This window comes from Pholis gunnellus, assembly GCF_910591455.1.
Source record: "Pholis gunnellus genome assembly, chromosome: 16".
Taxonomy (NCBI): Eukaryota; Metazoa; Chordata; class Actinopteri; order Perciformes; family Pholidae; genus Pholis; species Pholis gunnellus.
This window is the reverse complement of record NC_136543.1, coordinates 15,003,720-15,020,580: the sequence shown is the minus strand read 5'-3', so window position 1 is coordinate 15,020,580 and position 16,861 is coordinate 15,003,720. Positions and strand designations below refer to the sequence as shown.

At 41.1% G+C, this 16,861-nt stretch overlaps 1 protein-coding gene across 1 annotated transcript in view; it reads left to right on the top strand.

Annotated features, from left to right (window-relative positions):
- csmd2 (CUB and Sushi multiple domains 2) overlaps window positions 1-16,861 on the top strand; it is a gene marked incomplete at both ends in the record, with an annotated part of 202,691 nt that overhangs the window by 121,915 nt on the left and 63,915 nt on the right. The window contains 9 exons of the mRNA XM_079176438.1: window positions 24-140; window positions 588-803; window positions 1,514-1,702; window positions 3,089-3,258; window positions 3,374-3,530; window positions 3,721-3,912; window positions 7,758-7,884; window positions 15,821-16,023; window positions 16,216-16,407. Of these exons, the coding sequence (XP_079032564.1) occupies window positions 24-140; window positions 588-803; window positions 1,514-1,702; window positions 3,089-3,258; window positions 3,374-3,530; window positions 3,721-3,912; window positions 7,758-7,884; window positions 15,821-16,023; window positions 16,216-16,407 (1,563 nt within the window). The remainder of the gene's footprint in view (window positions 1-23; window positions 141-587; window positions 804-1,513; window positions 1,703-3,088; window positions 3,259-3,373; window positions 3,531-3,720; window positions 3,913-7,757; window positions 7,885-15,820; window positions 16,024-16,215; window positions 16,408-16,861) is intronic.

Sequence of the window (16,861 nt, the reverse complement as noted above, 5' to 3'; positions counted from 1 at the left end):
ACCCATTCGCCCTGTGTCGTCAGCATTGTGTGGAGGTTATATACATGGCAACTTCGGCACCATCCTGTCACCTGGCTTCCCAGACTTCTACCCTCACAACCTGAACTGCACGTGGATAATCGAGACCTCCCATGGCAAAGGTTAGCAGAGAAATTCTGTGTAAACACATGCAGCAGTCAAATTCAATTTCCCTTACAATGTCATTTCCCCCTACTGAGTGGCCTTTTTATTTTGCCGAACACGTCTCTAGAAGACGCGCTGAGAGGCTGGCCTAGGGCTACAGTGTCCAGGGACGGCGCTCCAGTCATGTAGCCTTATTTGCAGATGCTCTATGTGCCTGGGTGTAATGGGTTTGATAAGTAGTAGAGAGGGAAGACAGGGAATTGATACTCTATGCATTATGAAATAGAGAATATGTTGACTTCAGCCTACATAAGATTTAGTTGTCTTTAGTTTTTTAATTCCAACTTGCAGGAGTTCATTATTTGGACATATAGGATGATGGGAATACCAAGTATTTAATTCTAATTTACTTGTGCAAAGGTCATGAATGAAAATATAATATTCTGTCTTCCTCTCTTATTCAGGTGTCCAATTCACCTTCCACACCTTCCACCTTGAGAGCCCTCACGACCATTTGTTGGTGACAGAGAATGGCAGCTTTTCTCAGCCCCTGTGGAAGCTGACGGGCTCCACACTGCCTCTGACTCTCAGTGCAGGCCTTTTTGGAAACTACACGGCTCAGATCCGCTTTCTCTCCGACTTCTCTGTTTCCTACGAGGGATTCAACATCACTTTCTCTGGTAAGAATGGATTTGGGTATGCAACAGAGACTTGCCTTAACCTTTTGAATACAAGCGTATGTTTCGACATAAACAGTGCTTATTTCAGAGGAGCCCACCATAAACAAGAAGCAAATACTTATCTAAGTATGCGTCATAGAAATATGTAATTGCAGCCACTCGAGAGTGAATTATAAAATGGTTAACATCCAGAGAATTGATTAATTTTAAATGATCAATTAAGATAGAGCACAGATGGGCCTCTGCACTGAGAGCATCATTTCACCTCCTTTTGCTCTCGCAGCATCCCTGGATATGAACACCAAGACACAGTATAACAAATATCACAAAGTCCAGTAGACTGACCGTTTTAATATAAAAATACCACCTATTTAAAAAAACATGAAGCTTTGCAGGATGGATTTAAATCTATGACTCGCTGGAGGCCTAAATGTTGAGCCCTCAATGGCATGTGATGCTTTATTGATTTTGATAAATGACACGTTGATTCATTAAAGAATGGTTCACCTTCCTGTTTATCCAGTGGGGAACAGTTCTCATCCTTTCAAAGCACGACAGAAGTCTTAACCAGTTCTATTTACACACATTAAAAGGTCACAGGTCATGGAAGTAACTGTGATGAACAGACATCACAGTTTACCTGGTATCTCTATGGACGAATGCATCTGTGGAGACGGTACCTTTTACACCGTTTATTTTTATTTTTCCAGAGTATGACTTGGAGCCATGTGATGATCCTGGGATCCCACCATACAGTACCAGAAAGGGCCTGCAATACGGGGTGGGCGACGCCCTCATCTTCTCCTGCTTCCCGGGTTACCGACTGGAGGGTCCGGCGAGGGTGATTTGCTTAGGGGGCAGGAGGCGGGTGTGGAGCTCCCCTCTGCCAAGGTGTGTTGGTAGGTGGTCACATGCTTTATTTTGGCTTTTGTCACTCCTTCTATCCCCCTCACAATACCATGTAACCTCACGAGCCCTTTCACATAAACCCACCCATCCACTTACAAAACCACGTTACAAAATCACGTTGGAAGACGAGGCATTTCCCTTTCAATTGTCCTCATTATCATCCCTCCATCCGCCCACGTTATGTCTCTTCATTGGATAGCTTCCCAGAAACAGCCTTTTTGACTTTGTCCAAATTATGCGGAGCAGCAGCTGTAATGAGGATGACATTAACGAGCTGAAATATGTTAATTGTTGATGTTGCTCGTTGCTGATGCCTGGGAAACATGAGTATATCTGGACAGATTTAGGTCAGTATGTTGATTATATGATGCACCAAACCTTAAGAGTTGGATTAGAGTGTTAATATGAAAACAAATTGTATCCTAATGGGCCTAATGATAGGTAAAGCACAGACCGTGACAATGACTGATCTATTTGTGATTGTCCTTAGCATGGCTCCTTTCCGTATATCCATGCACTGTTAAACAGAAACTGCATATGGGACAACAATTGTGAACAGCTGTTATTATTTTCAGGGGGTATTTATACCACTTGCCTATTGTTTTGTCTCTAAAGTAAGTAAGTCATTTGTAAGCGTTACGATTTTGACACTCTTTTGGCAACAATTAATTACAGTTTAGTAAGTGCAATTTGGTGAAGTCACATTCATGTCCTTTACCCACACACAATCTATCAGATATGAATGTTTGTTGTGTGTGTTTGGGCATGTGTTAAGTAGGTCAAGCAATTCCAGTGTATTCTCATTTACTTGACTGTCTCTTTTGCTCTGCCTTTCATATTGCCTCTAGATGAATCCAAATATTTATAGGTTGACAGGGTGATAAAACATTTACTTATTTGTCACACTTCTGACGATAATATCCCGCCTTATTTTAGAAGTTTAATACTTCTCTTTATACCTCGTCTGTCACCTCATCTTACCTCGCTGCACAAGCTAATATCCTGGATACATTTGTGGTCATTTCAATTCTTGCAGCTATTTTTTCAATAGAAAACTTTGCCTTTCTATTTTTCACCCTCTTCCCGAAGTGATTCAAACACGAAGCAATTTTCCAATAGCGCTGAAATTACTGGTAATCATATTCAGATTGTATTGTGATTATGATGATGTGCCACTCAACATGCAGGTATAGTCACTGACCGTATCCCTCTCCCCATCCCCATCTCCCACCTCCCTCTGCATGACAGCATGAATGAATACACTGTGAGTTTCAAGCATATAGCGATTGACATGTCCTCTGCTCTCTCCCAACACCCCTCCTCTCTCCTCCCGTCTCTCTGTCTGTCTCTCTCTCGCTCCCTCTCTTTTCCTCTAGCTGAATGCGGCTCATCCGTGACTGGCATGCAAGGGGTGCTGCTCTCACCCAACTACCCCGGTTACTACGGCAACAGCCACGAGTGCATCTACTCCATCCAGACGCAGCCTGGCAAAGGCATCCAGCTACGGGCGCGAGACTTCAGACTCGAGGAGGACGACGTGCTCAAAGTGAGGGGAGGTTTTAGGGGGGAAATCGCAGCCTTGTTAGCATAGCTGTGCGTTGCCGAGCTCGATCATTTTAACGCAGACGCTTCCTCCCGCTCTCCCTACTTCCCTTTTCCAGGTCTTTGATGGCAACAGTAATACGGCTCGTCTGCTGGGGGTGTTTACAGGCAGCGAGCTGCTAGAGACCGTCCTGAACTCCACCTCCAGCTCCATGTGGCTGGAGTTTATCAGCAATGCGGATAACACCAGTAAAGGCTTTGAACTGCACTTCATTAGTGAGTAACACACAAACATCCACCGTTTTTTTACATTTCATATTTACATTTAAGTTGAGTTAGTTTGCTTGTATTTCATGTTCCAAAACCCTCACTGTTGCCTCTGCCACATTCATGCTTTCTTCTTAAATACACTAATTTCACTCTCCTTCCTCACCGTTCCCTCTCTCTCTCTCTCTCTCTCTCCAAGGTTTTGAACTGGTGAAGTGTGAGGATCCAGGTGTTCCCCAGTTTGGCTACAAGCGGGAGGACAAGGGTCATTTTGCAGGAAGCAGTGTGTCTTATAGCTGTGACCCAGGCTACACCCTAAAAGGCCCTGAGTTGCTTACCTGCCTGAGGGGGGAAAGGAGGGCATGGGAAAGCCCCCTCCCACTCTGTGTTGGTGAGTCAGATGCTCTTTGAATGTGTTGGAGATCGACTGTGTCCATGCTCCTGGCAGAAATATTAGTGTATTTTGCCAATATAGTTTTCGGGTCTGTTGATGTCTTCTTGCTTATTGCATTATATTAACTCTAGATATTCATCTAACTGTGTTACATCATGCTGTGTGTGACGCAGGAAGTTCTCAGATCCTTTATTGAAGTAAACGTATTTATACCACAATGTAAACATACAAGATTGGAAAGTAATAAGTACAAAAGTAGAATCAGCAAAAAGTAATTTTAGAAATTAAAATGAGGCAGAACCATCACTTTTTGACTAACTTATATTATTACACTTATATTATATAAAAAGAAAAAGATTAGTTGTTTAATTTAAAACAACTGATCAAATCCAACTGTAATGTATAAAAAGTCTAAATATGCAATCTATCTAGTAGCTAAGGCTGTCACAGAAATGTATTGAAGTAGAAGTATAAAGAAATTTAAATATTTTTAATTGCAGCCCATGAGTAAATGTACTGGTTACGTCAGCTACCTTATGGGAGTTCTCTATTGCTACGTAATGTTCTGCTATGTTCTGCTGTCCTGCCTTACATCACAGTGTGTTATTACCTTTTCTTACATCACTATATTGATGTTAAATTCAGCTAAAGTGGCGTAAAACAGCGCTGTACATTATGTGAGAGTATTTATCAGGTGCTGCCTTACTGTTTGACACACTAATCCTTACCAGTTTTTTTTTCTGGTGAACTAAAATGCCTGACCTAGTTCTTCATCCTAATAATAATGTGAATATGACGGCGCAGGTTTAGGTTTGTTTTAGCGCTGCTATTTTCGGACATCCATTTGGTTGCTTTTCCAGCACCTTATTCAGTGCATTATCTCATCGCTCTGTTCAGCTCCTTATATTCATATTGCATCATGATTGCAAACACCCTTTTCATATTATTTTTTTTTTTTTTACCAAAATAAGATTCTCCCCCGGAGCACATAGGCAGGCATTTAACCCCTCGTTGTCTGAGACTCAAGACTTTTCGAAATCAACTTCATGGAGATCATTTCTCCTGTCGAGAGTTCAACCATCTGAGTTCACCTACAGTCCACCTGTCTGTTGTTGACACATGGCACAAACATGCTCGGCGTTATATTCAAAACTACTAAAGTGACAAACATTCACAGACATACTGCCTCATGGTGACTTGGTAAAAAAAACATATATATATTTTTTGGGGGATCTTCTCCTGGGTGACATTTTGACAAGGTCTCTCAGAAACCAGCCAGAAGCTCGGTGAGGAAAACAGGCAGGTTGGTGTTCTTTGACATCAGCCAAGGTGATTAGAATAGTATAGCTCGGCTCCCATTTCAACCCAAACTGACAGGTAATTTCATGACTGGGTATAAACAACATTCAGCATACTGTATATCTCTCAGCAGGTTTGTCCTCCCCATGCCCCCTTTTTCACTGCAATTGATAGCCTAACAGCCAGAGTGAATTTGGGAGCAGATGAGGGACTGCCTCTGTTTGTAATGGGTGGGATTATTTTCCAGCAGTTGGGACACACCGAACACAGATGAGAAGGATATATAGCGAGAAGGAGGAGGGAGGAAAATGAAATTGAGTTAAAAACAGTCGAGAGAGTTCATATCCTGAAAGTCACAGAAGAGGAAAGTTGCAATACAGAATAACTGAGTAGCTCTGGGGTGGACACAGAGTTTAAAGCAGGGTTACATTTTATTGACACGTAATATTACAGTGCATATCCAATTAAATATAGTGTCTTTTTTTATAGCAGCCACACATTTCTACATATTAATGTCGCACTGACACGTGCTGCTTAAGTCAATTATTATTATTACTATACAGTGTATGTGTCTGCTTGATTTGATTGTCACCAGATGTTTTATTGTCATATATAAACAACATACCGTACGCAATATGTCTTGAAGAGAGGGAGAGGCAGAACTTGAGTTGCTTTTAGAAAGGTGTATGTGGAGACATAGATTGAAGGGTTAGGGTAGCTGAGGGAGTTACACTGCCATGGCAGCACTGAGCAGTAGTTTCTTAGGTCATAAGGCGAGAAGAAAGAGATGGATTTGTCGTGCTGTGATAGATCACCCTCCTCTCTTTTCCCTCCATGAAACAGCAAGTTTCTTTCAACAACAAAAGCATAACAGAGGGAAACAGCTTGAAGAGAGACCAACACATCAGCAATTGTTTAAAGATTAATATGTTCACGCTTTCATTATTTTGCGTTTTTCCTCTCTTTCCAAAGATAGTGAAAGCAAAAATGACAATCAAATCTTTATTTTTTTTTTTTTTTGCAACCAAGCATAAACTCTGTTTCAAGTAGTGTGTATTGTTTTGTGTGTTTATGCTTTGACAGCAAAAATGATCAGAGGCCAACTCTGGTGATTATTGCTGTTTATGTTTAATGCATAAGGGAGACAAGGAGAGAAACAAAGGAAGGATTTATTTGCAAATATTATAGGAAAGGCATGTTTGTCAAATGAAAGGTAATAAAATGTTAACTGCCTGATGTGTATCGAGAAACCTAAGTCCGTCCCTGTCTGATGGCGTGTTTCTTTGTGTGTGTGCTGTGTTATCAGTTGGTTACTTCCTTCTTACTATTCTGTCTCTGGTTGTGAGTGTTTTGCTGTATTTCAGTACTGGGTTTTTTTCTCGCAGATGGATGTCACAACAATCATCGATATCATCTTCATCAGTATGATTCCTTGACCTTCGTTTTACCTGTTTGAAGGATCTATTTTCCTGTCAGTGGAAGGAAGAAAAAAAAAACAAGAACATTTACTCCTTCCTTGTCAGTTTAAATTGCCTCAAATCTTAACAACAAGACTTCAAATCTGATATTGTTGGAGAAGATCTTTTTTTCTCTTTCATTCACCTTTTTATATAGAGTAAGAGGTTGCAATTAATTGAAGTGGGGGCCTAAAATTGCTTCTCAGTCAGTATTTCTGATGGCAATTCATTATTTGAAGAAAATAAAACATCCTTCACACTGTTCTTATTAACTAAATGTTTTGGCCTCTGCTTTGTAGTTTCATAAATATGTGTTTCTGTTGTTGTTGTCAATATATTGAGAGACTGAGCTTATGTTTGGTGTATGTTGTGTACCTAAGGGGGGCTTATTGAACCGTGTTACTATACTAGAACCATCATGTTGTCTACTACTTCTACTACTACAAACACACCTGCAGGCATGCTCAATGACATTCCTCTGATGAACAAATGATTCTTGACACTCTCTTGGTGTGACCTATAACCCACAATGTTGCCCAGCAGATGCTGATGTCAGTGATACGTCCATAATGGAAACTGTATATTCGTTCTGTTCACTAAATATATTTTCTGATTTATTCTGGAAGATATATTCAATTCGTTGCCATATTAGTCAAAACGTCTTCTTAAAAAGTTACACTGAACTTAATATGTTCAATGTTCAGTCAACAAGTCCATCAACTTCCAAAGGCAACGGGACGAGGTCATTGGCCAAGGAGGATACACATAGAGTATATTGAGTTGGCTGCTCTCCCTCTTATCATTCCAATTGCAGGCCATATGATGAAGCACATCACAGTTAAGCATGTGACTGCGATGTCAATAATTAATAACAATGAGAGGAAACTGATGTGATGTACTTACTGGAAGTGGGATGATCCGGTTTCTGGCATGTTAAGTATTTTTAACCGTGCTGTAACCTTTTAATAATTTGACTTCCAGAACATTGATGAGCTTGTACTTATTTTGCACGTTCTTTTCTTTTATTCCGAGTCATTGCTCGCCTCTTTAATGTCTCCCTCTCCCTCTCTGTCTCCGTCTTTTTAGCGGAGTGTGGCGGCAGCATCAAGGATGAGCCTTCTGGGCGCATACTGTCTCCTGGCTATCCAGCTCCGTACGAACACAACCTGCATTGCATGTGGACCATTGAGGCCGCCCCTGGAAGCACTATTAGGTCTGTTTGTGCCTTCTAGTTTTTTGATTACATTGTTCTTTTCAGGCTTTCTTTCAATCTACCACCTTTCAATATACTTCCAATTTAGCCCCCCTTTTTGCAGTGGTATTCATCACTTTCACAGACTGCTGTGTAATCAATCTTCAGTGAGCTGCTATTGGCCAATAGTTGAGTTACTACTGGATGAGGGGAAAAGCCACCTCAGAGCCTCAAGAAAGTCAAGTGTTTTTGATGTGTTGTATGCTATACTTTCCTGAAATTGATTACATTTAAGTAAGTACAAATCCTGCAAGGTGAATAGTTTTTTCGTTGATACCCTTTTCAGACAATTTAAACTTAGGTTATTCTCCAGCACCATATCTTGTTCTTGTTATGTATTGATCAAATATATTTGCTGCATTAATTTGTCCATACATCATGGAGGCCTGTCATTGTCAAGCAAACTCATGAGGGTCAGGATTGTAGTGGCAGCAGGGCCAAACAGCCCAGGTGTCTTTTTTTTTTCCCACACCATGAGCCTGCAGCTCATCCTGCGGGATCCCCAGATGTTTTGTTGAATGTGTTCTTGGGCTGCCCCAGGGTGTTGATTCCTTGGGGGTTGTGCCTTGAATGGTACACCCCATAGAGGGGCACCTGTGATCATTACCTGGGGACACACAGTTAGCTTATCAGCCACACGGTGATGGGGACACTTTCCTTACCATGTAATGAAACTTTGGGAATAATTAGCTACATGATTCAGCTTCCTCCTCCTGCAGCAATGTGGCTTCCAACCGGCTCTATTTGTCTTTCTCCGTTGACTCTTCATGCACGCACCCTCGCTCATTTTCTATTCATATGACGGGAGAATACTGTTGGTGCATTTGGGCTCTAACTATTTAGGGTCCTGTTTTTCTTTGGGCCCCTCTGTAGTCTATGCAGTTGTAAGAATAAATATGTTGTAACTGTGATTTGTCAGTCCATAGTCCGTCTGATATGTATTGATCCACTTTGAATCGTGCTAACCCAAAACTAACCTTCTCCGTTTCTATTGTAAAGTTTGAAGAATAGCTGTGCTAAAGCAACACACCTGTTAAAATTCCATCTCTTTAGAGGCATTGTTGTGCACTTGACACTGAAACAGGAACTTATTCCTTTTTAAATCTGCACACGTTTTGATGCTAAGCTTCCAATTTATTTTACTGACGATTGATGATTCCTTCTATTCTTATTCAACTGTTGCTAAGAGGGATCTTTTTTGTCTTCCTGCTCTTTCAATTATCAGTGTGGTATAACCATTTAACAGTGATTTGTTCTCCATCTACAAAACATGACTTTGTTTAAAAACCCTTTAAAAAAAATATATATATATATATATATATATATATATATATATATATATATATATATATTTGTAAAGAGGACTTTCAACAACTTAAAAGCATGAACGACCATTTAAAAAGGAGTAGTCCTCTCAGCCATCTCAATGTAACAAATCAAGCTTTTCTGGAAGATGATTCCAAACATTTGAACAATAGTGTATGTATGTAGATGGATGGATGGATTGATGAATAGATGGATAGGCAGAGAACACAATAGATGGTTTAAGTAAGGGGGCTATACTTCTCTTCTCATGAATTGGATTAACTTTTCCGAGACGATACTTTCAGACTGCACCGTATACTTGTTTGTTCACTGTGCCGTGTCATTTCTACAACATCGTAGAGTTATGTTTGTTTGTCTTTATGTGTTTGTTTGTGCATCTACACATCTGACACTCCTCGGTCCCTCATGATTGCTGGTTTAGGTTCATTTGTACCTTTGCTACCTCTGGGTTGCTGGCTTTCCTCTGCAAGGTATGCCCCATATGCATGCCTTTGATCCTTCCCACGCAATTCATTATTGAGAAGAATTTACTATGCATTAGCCCAGGGATTCATGGTATATCAAATGGTGTTGCTGAAGGTAGCACACGAATCAGACCAGGTGTTGTGCCGAGTGACAGCTGTTATCAAAAAAGCCCACGGACTGGTTTGTCAAGAGTTATTGATGGAAGATAGAATAGGTGGTGGGAGAGAGTGGAAAACAGACATACATAGATTATAACAAAATAGAAGGAAAAGAGTTGATAAGGGAGCCAGTGAGCCACTTCTCCAGTGGATCATTCAATGGTTACTGCTACAGAGATCAAAGGAGGGATCTAGGCCACATGGTACACTGAACAATGAAGCCATAAGCATTCATCTTAAATTCAGCATTTGTTCATAAATATTCCCTTTAATTTGAGAGCTCCACTCCTGTAAAACATGGTGTATTCTGTGGGTCATGATACTGTATGGTGCTTTTGTGACCGTTTTGTCCAAAGTACAGTATGGCTCCAGTGATTTGGACAGTAAAATGTATATCTAAAACCATTTATAGCAGTCTTTTGAGAGCTGAGTTGCAAAATATCCACAAATCTCAAGTATATCATCAATGGTGTTGTATTAGTGTCTTAGTAGTTGTTCCATCGTTCACTGTCTAAGGAGCAGCTCTCGGATGTGTCTTTAAATCAGATCATCAGCCTGGTCTGCAACTTTCAGCTTAGGGGGAGACTTGTTCACAACTCATAACTCTTAAGATAGCATACTGTATTTTAAGATTTTTTTTAGGTTGGATTTTCCCTTTAAGGAGCAGCAAATAACTTTTCCAATTGAATGCAACCCCCATTCGTCATCCTCTATCACAGAAATAGTGCCCTCAGTCTCAAATTAATATGCACATATATTTCATTGAGTTTGCACAGCCCTAAACAGAGTACCGTATATAATGTTCGTTTGTGTGTGTGTGTGCGTGTGTGTGTGTTTGTATGTCTCTGTGCTTTTGTATCTTCCAGAGAACCAATTTGAGTTTTCGACCATTCACAATAGGGATTATTTTTTCTGGCTTCCTGTACTTTTTAGCAGGTATTTTCAGAATATTGAGTTGTGTTTTGATCATTTAGAATTTGGGTCAGGTTAAAAAAATGATTGGTGACGGTTAAGGATGGTATTGAGTGATACAGAATGGATATGTGGAAAATGGATAGTACTAGTAGAAGGATATATATGTGTGTGTGTGTGTGTGTGTGTGTGTGTGTGTGTGTGTGTGTGTGTGTGTGTGTTCTCCAACCTCTACTTTTATCTCACTGATTCATTTCTCAATTTCACACCTTTTCCCAGCTAAAAATGATTGCAACTATTCTTCTATCTTCATGATAACCCTTCTTACATGCTATTTCATCATGTGTTCTGCAGTAAATGAACCGGACAAGCTTGCTTCAGGTGTTCGAGAAACCCCCCACGTGTTGGTTAATCTACCCGATGGGCTTTGTGACTTTAAAAGCTCATAGTATGGATGTGTCTGCTTGACAGATGATCCCACAGGGACAGTCCCACAGAGGCCACATCCACACATATTGATGAGGTTTGCTCTCAGCGTGACATAGCCTTTGTACATGTAATCTCAATCAGTTGCAAAAAAGCAGACAGTTGCAAGTGTTTTGTTCTATATCGCCCTTCTTCCTCATCCCTCTGCACTGTACTACACACACACACACACACACACACACACACAGACATCCATATACGCCCCTACACCCCCTACATTACTTACTTATTTATCGTCTTCATGCACACGTACACATACTCTGAAGACTCCCCACAGGACTCGTGATTGCAGCCAGACTATTTTGTATTCGGTTGTGAGCGTCTCTGCACTCTGTATTTCTCTCTCTCTCTGTTTCTCTCATATGAATACAAAATGATTTAGGCAGAATCAAAAGAGACCTGAGAAATCTCTTCCATCCCTCTCTTCCCTATCTCATCTCCTCGCGGCAATTCCTCTGACACTTGATTGAGCTACTTTATCTCGTTAAGAAGGGGACAAGTGTAAAGGAGAGCCCTTAGCCGTAAACTTCAAAACATGACTTTCTTTGATTCCACAAAACATTAGCTGCACACACATTTCCTATTCCTTGGTGAAACAGTAATTCCACTTCTGTCAACGTGTAGTTTTATTCATCCCTAATGTTCCCTGCCCACACCCAACCACTCAGCCTCACCTCCCAAGCATGTGTGTAAAGTTGTAAAGTTGTCTTTAAATGGACTTTCCCCACTGGAAGCTAACATTTCTCGTCTTGTTCCTCTGAAATAAACAACTTCGGATGACTAACTGTGAAGCATTTTGTTTGCATTTAACAAGTGCGAACCTGTGCACACACTCCACAGCTGTGACGGCAGGGTCTGCATCACAAAGCACACTTACAGAGCAAGACAAATGGCCACAAAGAAAGTTCTTTTCTTTCCACCGTCCTGCATCACTCTTATCCGCTCACCATCTTCTCTTTTTCACTATCTCCTTATCCCGCCCCCCAGCCTTCACTCTCATATAGTGACAAGGAGAGATAGGCTATTTAGATCGTGTATAAAAGGAACCAATTATCCTAACATGCAGCCCACGTCCATCCTTTCCATCCGACCGCTCAGCAGAAATCCCTCCATCCTTCAGAGCTTCCTCTGCTCTCCATCAACCTCTTATCCTCCTGCCATCGTCCTCTTCTTACAGCAGCCAGGCAATGATTAACGTTGGTCTGTTTCTGTTCCCTCCCTTCACCTTCTGCTTTCCTTCAACGTATGTCTTCCTTTCCACCCACCTTTCCATCTTCCCTTTAACGCATAAATCTGGAAGTAGGACATGATGCCACTCGGTGTCTGACAGTCCTGAAGGTTGCATTAGCACACGAGATCAGTCAGCACACGAGCGTGGATCCAACACGCGACGGGTGCTTGATTCCGACGTTGCCCATGCAAATCGCACAGAACCATCTATTACTCAGTCTCATCCTCAAAGCTGTCTTGATAAACATATATTTCACACATGCTGTACGCACACTAATAGTTTATGCAGGAACGGCAGTACATATATTGGAAAACATGCTCTTTTTCTTTTAATCATGCTGGAAAATCCAGTGAAACGCCTCAGCATCTCCTGTCTAGGGAAGGGAGGTGGAGCATAGGTAAAAGGATGGTGGTACCTAAGGGTTCTGGATGGTAGCGGGGGATTTACACCTCTCGAACTATGATTTTAACTGAATAGTGTTTATCATATAATGCTAAAGAATATCTAGACAGGTATTAGAGTTTTGTGAGAAATTATCGACAAATTTGGTAATAAATATTGCGGATTATCGAACAGCAAATGCGACATCTTCAAAAGGTATGGCACCTTATACGTAAGAGCTGCCAATGAGCACCGCTGTCTTCAACCGGATCATTTTAGGGTCAATTTCTCTTCTCAAAAAGAAGGATCACTTTCACACCCACATTCTGTTTTATTCAAACCTCTGAGTTGTTGACACCCGTGTCTTTGATCTTTAAGCTGCTGCTACCCTAAGCAAAATAAATGGCTGCCTTCTCTAACTCTTAATAGACTAAACACTTTGGGGTTTGATTATCAGTGCCACAAGAGAAAACAGAGATGTGTGCCTTGTAATTTAAGTTTGGTACCAAATCAACATAGCTTGTCTGTGAGGCACAGAGCACTGAGGAGAAGTAAACAGGTTTAGCTTACTCTCTCTTCTATCTCCTCTGCAGCACATATTTATTTATTTGCAATGTTTCATTCACAGCTTTGAATGATTACCATATCTCACAGGGTATTACTTATGCTTCAGTGAATATTAGCAAGAGAACTGTAAGCAGAGGGAATGGGTGCAAAGAATAGGATTAGTATTTATGCCATTTCTTTGAGGGTGAAAGTTGGAAACATGTGATGCGCTGCTCTGCAGAGATAAGGAGGTTAATGTGTGCACGGTATGTACGCAAGTCTCTCTCACTGCATCCGTTTACCAGGCGGGGATGCCGATGTACGGTCATGTAATGCACCATACCCTTCAAATACACCCGTCAGTGCACATTTGCGTGAATAGATACCCGTGCACCTGTCTGCATCTGTTTGTTTAATGTGCACTTCTTTCACAGGCGTTACAACAGGACTTGTCAAGTGGGTTACGTACAGTATCCACACACACACACAGCACACTGTCGAGTAGCCTCTGGCTACTGCTCACACATCAGACAGTATGGAGATCGGAGTCTGACACCAATTATGCAGAAGCGGTGGAAACTTGTTGCTAAACCTGACATATCAGTGGGTTGCCGTTTCTCCTCTGCATAATCTGTAGCTCAAGGCTCTGTGTTTGAGTGTATGTAAAGGGATGATGATACTAACATCTCAAAAAGTAGCATGGTTCCCTCTGGTTTACTGGGACAGAGATGGCCATTCGACATGTTAAACTGGAAATCTGATTTTGAGAAAATGACTCGTGGATCGGATAGATTTATAATAAGCGTAATTAAGCTTGTCGACAAAATGATAGAATAAGCAGAGCTCTGCAGACTGCTCGCTTTAAGTGGTGTTTGCTTTATATTAAAACTGAAATGATTGAAACATGAGGGAGAGTCAGGATTTCATGATGAAATCATTTTCAAAATAGATTTTTTTTAACGACACTTTGAATCATTCAAATATATTTTGAAGTCACGAATACCATAGATTTTCATGAGGTTGGGATGCCCTTTTCTAAAACGTTTTAACGGCAGTACCAGGATGTTAGGTTGTGTTCCCCATTGAGCTCATATTTACCCAGTGCATTGAGGTATCTCAGGAACATGCAGACAAGATGTCACACATCATCCAAGTAGAGCATTTAAAGCAACATTAAGAGATGTTAAGAGAAACGCTTTGTCCGTGAATCGAGTGAGTCAAGTTTAGTTCAACGAATTGTTTTCCTTCATCTCAGTTCATGTGTTTCAGATCAAAAAAATCTTAAGGCGTGAATTGAAAGAGCTGACGAACATTTTAATCATTTCTTGTAAGCATTTGAGACTGTGCAGCAGAATCGAGCTGCTGAGAATACTGTTTGTCGTTAAATAACTTCTTTATATTGAGTGTCAACATTACTACCAGTCTCTTGTTTGTTCTAAAATACCATGTTCTATCCTTATAGTCCTGCTGAGCCTCTACAAAACACACACACTTACAAGGCTCCGAGCAATATATCATTACAAATCTACTGCATTGAGGCTGGCGCATTTACAGACAAACACGAGTACACAACTGCAGTGCATTTCACATCCAGCGGACCACCAGCTGGCTGACAGCTGTCTGTGCCGAAGTGAAGGGAAGATATTTTGACAGCATCATCTTTCTCATGTCTAGACTCAAACTATTAAACGCTGTGGCAGACGTTTCTGCTTAACTGACATTGTGCAACATCCATTGAATGCTCTGGATCTGACGTCTGTGATTCACTTTTAAATGCTATTTGTTTCCCTCCTTTATTCTTGACCTTTACCTGCTTTTTGTCTTTCCTTTGGTTATATTGTCTCCTTTAATCACAATTCATACCTTGTTGTGTGTATTGATTCTTAATTAAATACATACTCAGTAGTTTGATGAAATCCCTTTCTTTCCTCCTCCTGGGCTCTGATTCATCCTTATTTACATTTTTGAAACAGTGAAATTACCTTTCTGCTTTTTTATAATGACATTTCATTTTTGCCTCCATATAATACAAATAAACTGAATCTTGACGGTAGCGTTTTTTCAGATGCAGGATTTTTACACATCCCCAATGAATGGACATTTTTCTCCCGCATGAAGCTGTTAATGGAAACACTGCAAGATATGGGCTTCTGTTTAAATGAGCTTCTATTAAAAGGGCCTCTGGTCTATTTGAACAAAATAGAATATAAATATGAGGAGGCAATAGTCAAAGCATAGGTGCTTAAATATTTCTCTGAGAATAAAATAACTAACAGCATTTGTTCTGCCTCTGTATTGGAAGGGGATGTGTGGGGTTAAAGCCTTAATATATCAGAGGTTTCATCTATTAAATGTCATGGCCTCCAATGTATCTTGTCTTTGTCTTTAACAGTCTGCATTTCCTGGTTTACCACACGGAGGAGGTCCACGATGTGCTTCGGATCTGGGATGGGCCCCAGGAAGGAGGGGTCCTGCTGAGGGAGCTCAGTGGCTCGATGTTGCCCCCGGACGCTCACAGCACCTTCAACACCGTCAGCCTGCAGTTCACCACAGACTTCTTCACAAGCAAGCAGGGCTTCGCTCTGCAGTTCTCTAGTGAGTAGAAAAGAGGGAGGGCGGGAGGTGAAAGAAACATTAGTGGCACTTTGGTTAAATGGCTTGTGTCGTAACTGGGTTTAGAGAAGAAGAACAAATTCACCTCTGAACTATGACAATAATACCACTTTTTCAATTTGTGACCGAGGATCATTTTCATGTTGATTATTAAGTCTCCTCTTGCACCTTCAGTCTCCACTGCAACCTCCTGCAATGACCCGGGCATGCCTACTAATGGGACCCGTGGCGGCGACAGCAGGGAGCCTGGAGACCATGTGGTGTTCCAGTGCGATCCTGGCTACATTCTGCAGGGGGCCAACAGGATTACCTGCACAGAGATCAACGGTCGCTTCTTCTGGCAGCCAGACCCTCCTACATGCACAGGTGATAAAACAGCAGCTATAGTCATGCTGCATGGACTACGACTTTGTAACTAGTAGATAGACTGATGTAACTCCTTGCTCTCTGGCGTCTGCAAACAAATCTGTCTGCTGCTAAGATTTTGACTGGAAATAGGAAAAGTGACCACAAATTGTAATAATCCTGAAATCCTGTCGGTTTTTGAAGATATTATCGATCATGTACAAAGCTCTGGGAGCTGTATATCTTACGCAGTCCATCGCCTCTCTTGCTGTAGACAATACAGATTCCTAACATGATTACTTAAAAGACTCCTTAAGTGAATCTTAAGTGGCAAACCCGATAGCTGTGTTCCCTAGACGTTTCCTGAAGTCACTGCAGCACACAGAGAAATCTGATTATCTTGTCCCTCAATAGCAAAACAGACCTCTCAGTCAGACCTCCACTCTTTTACAGTCTTTATTTTTAATATATGATC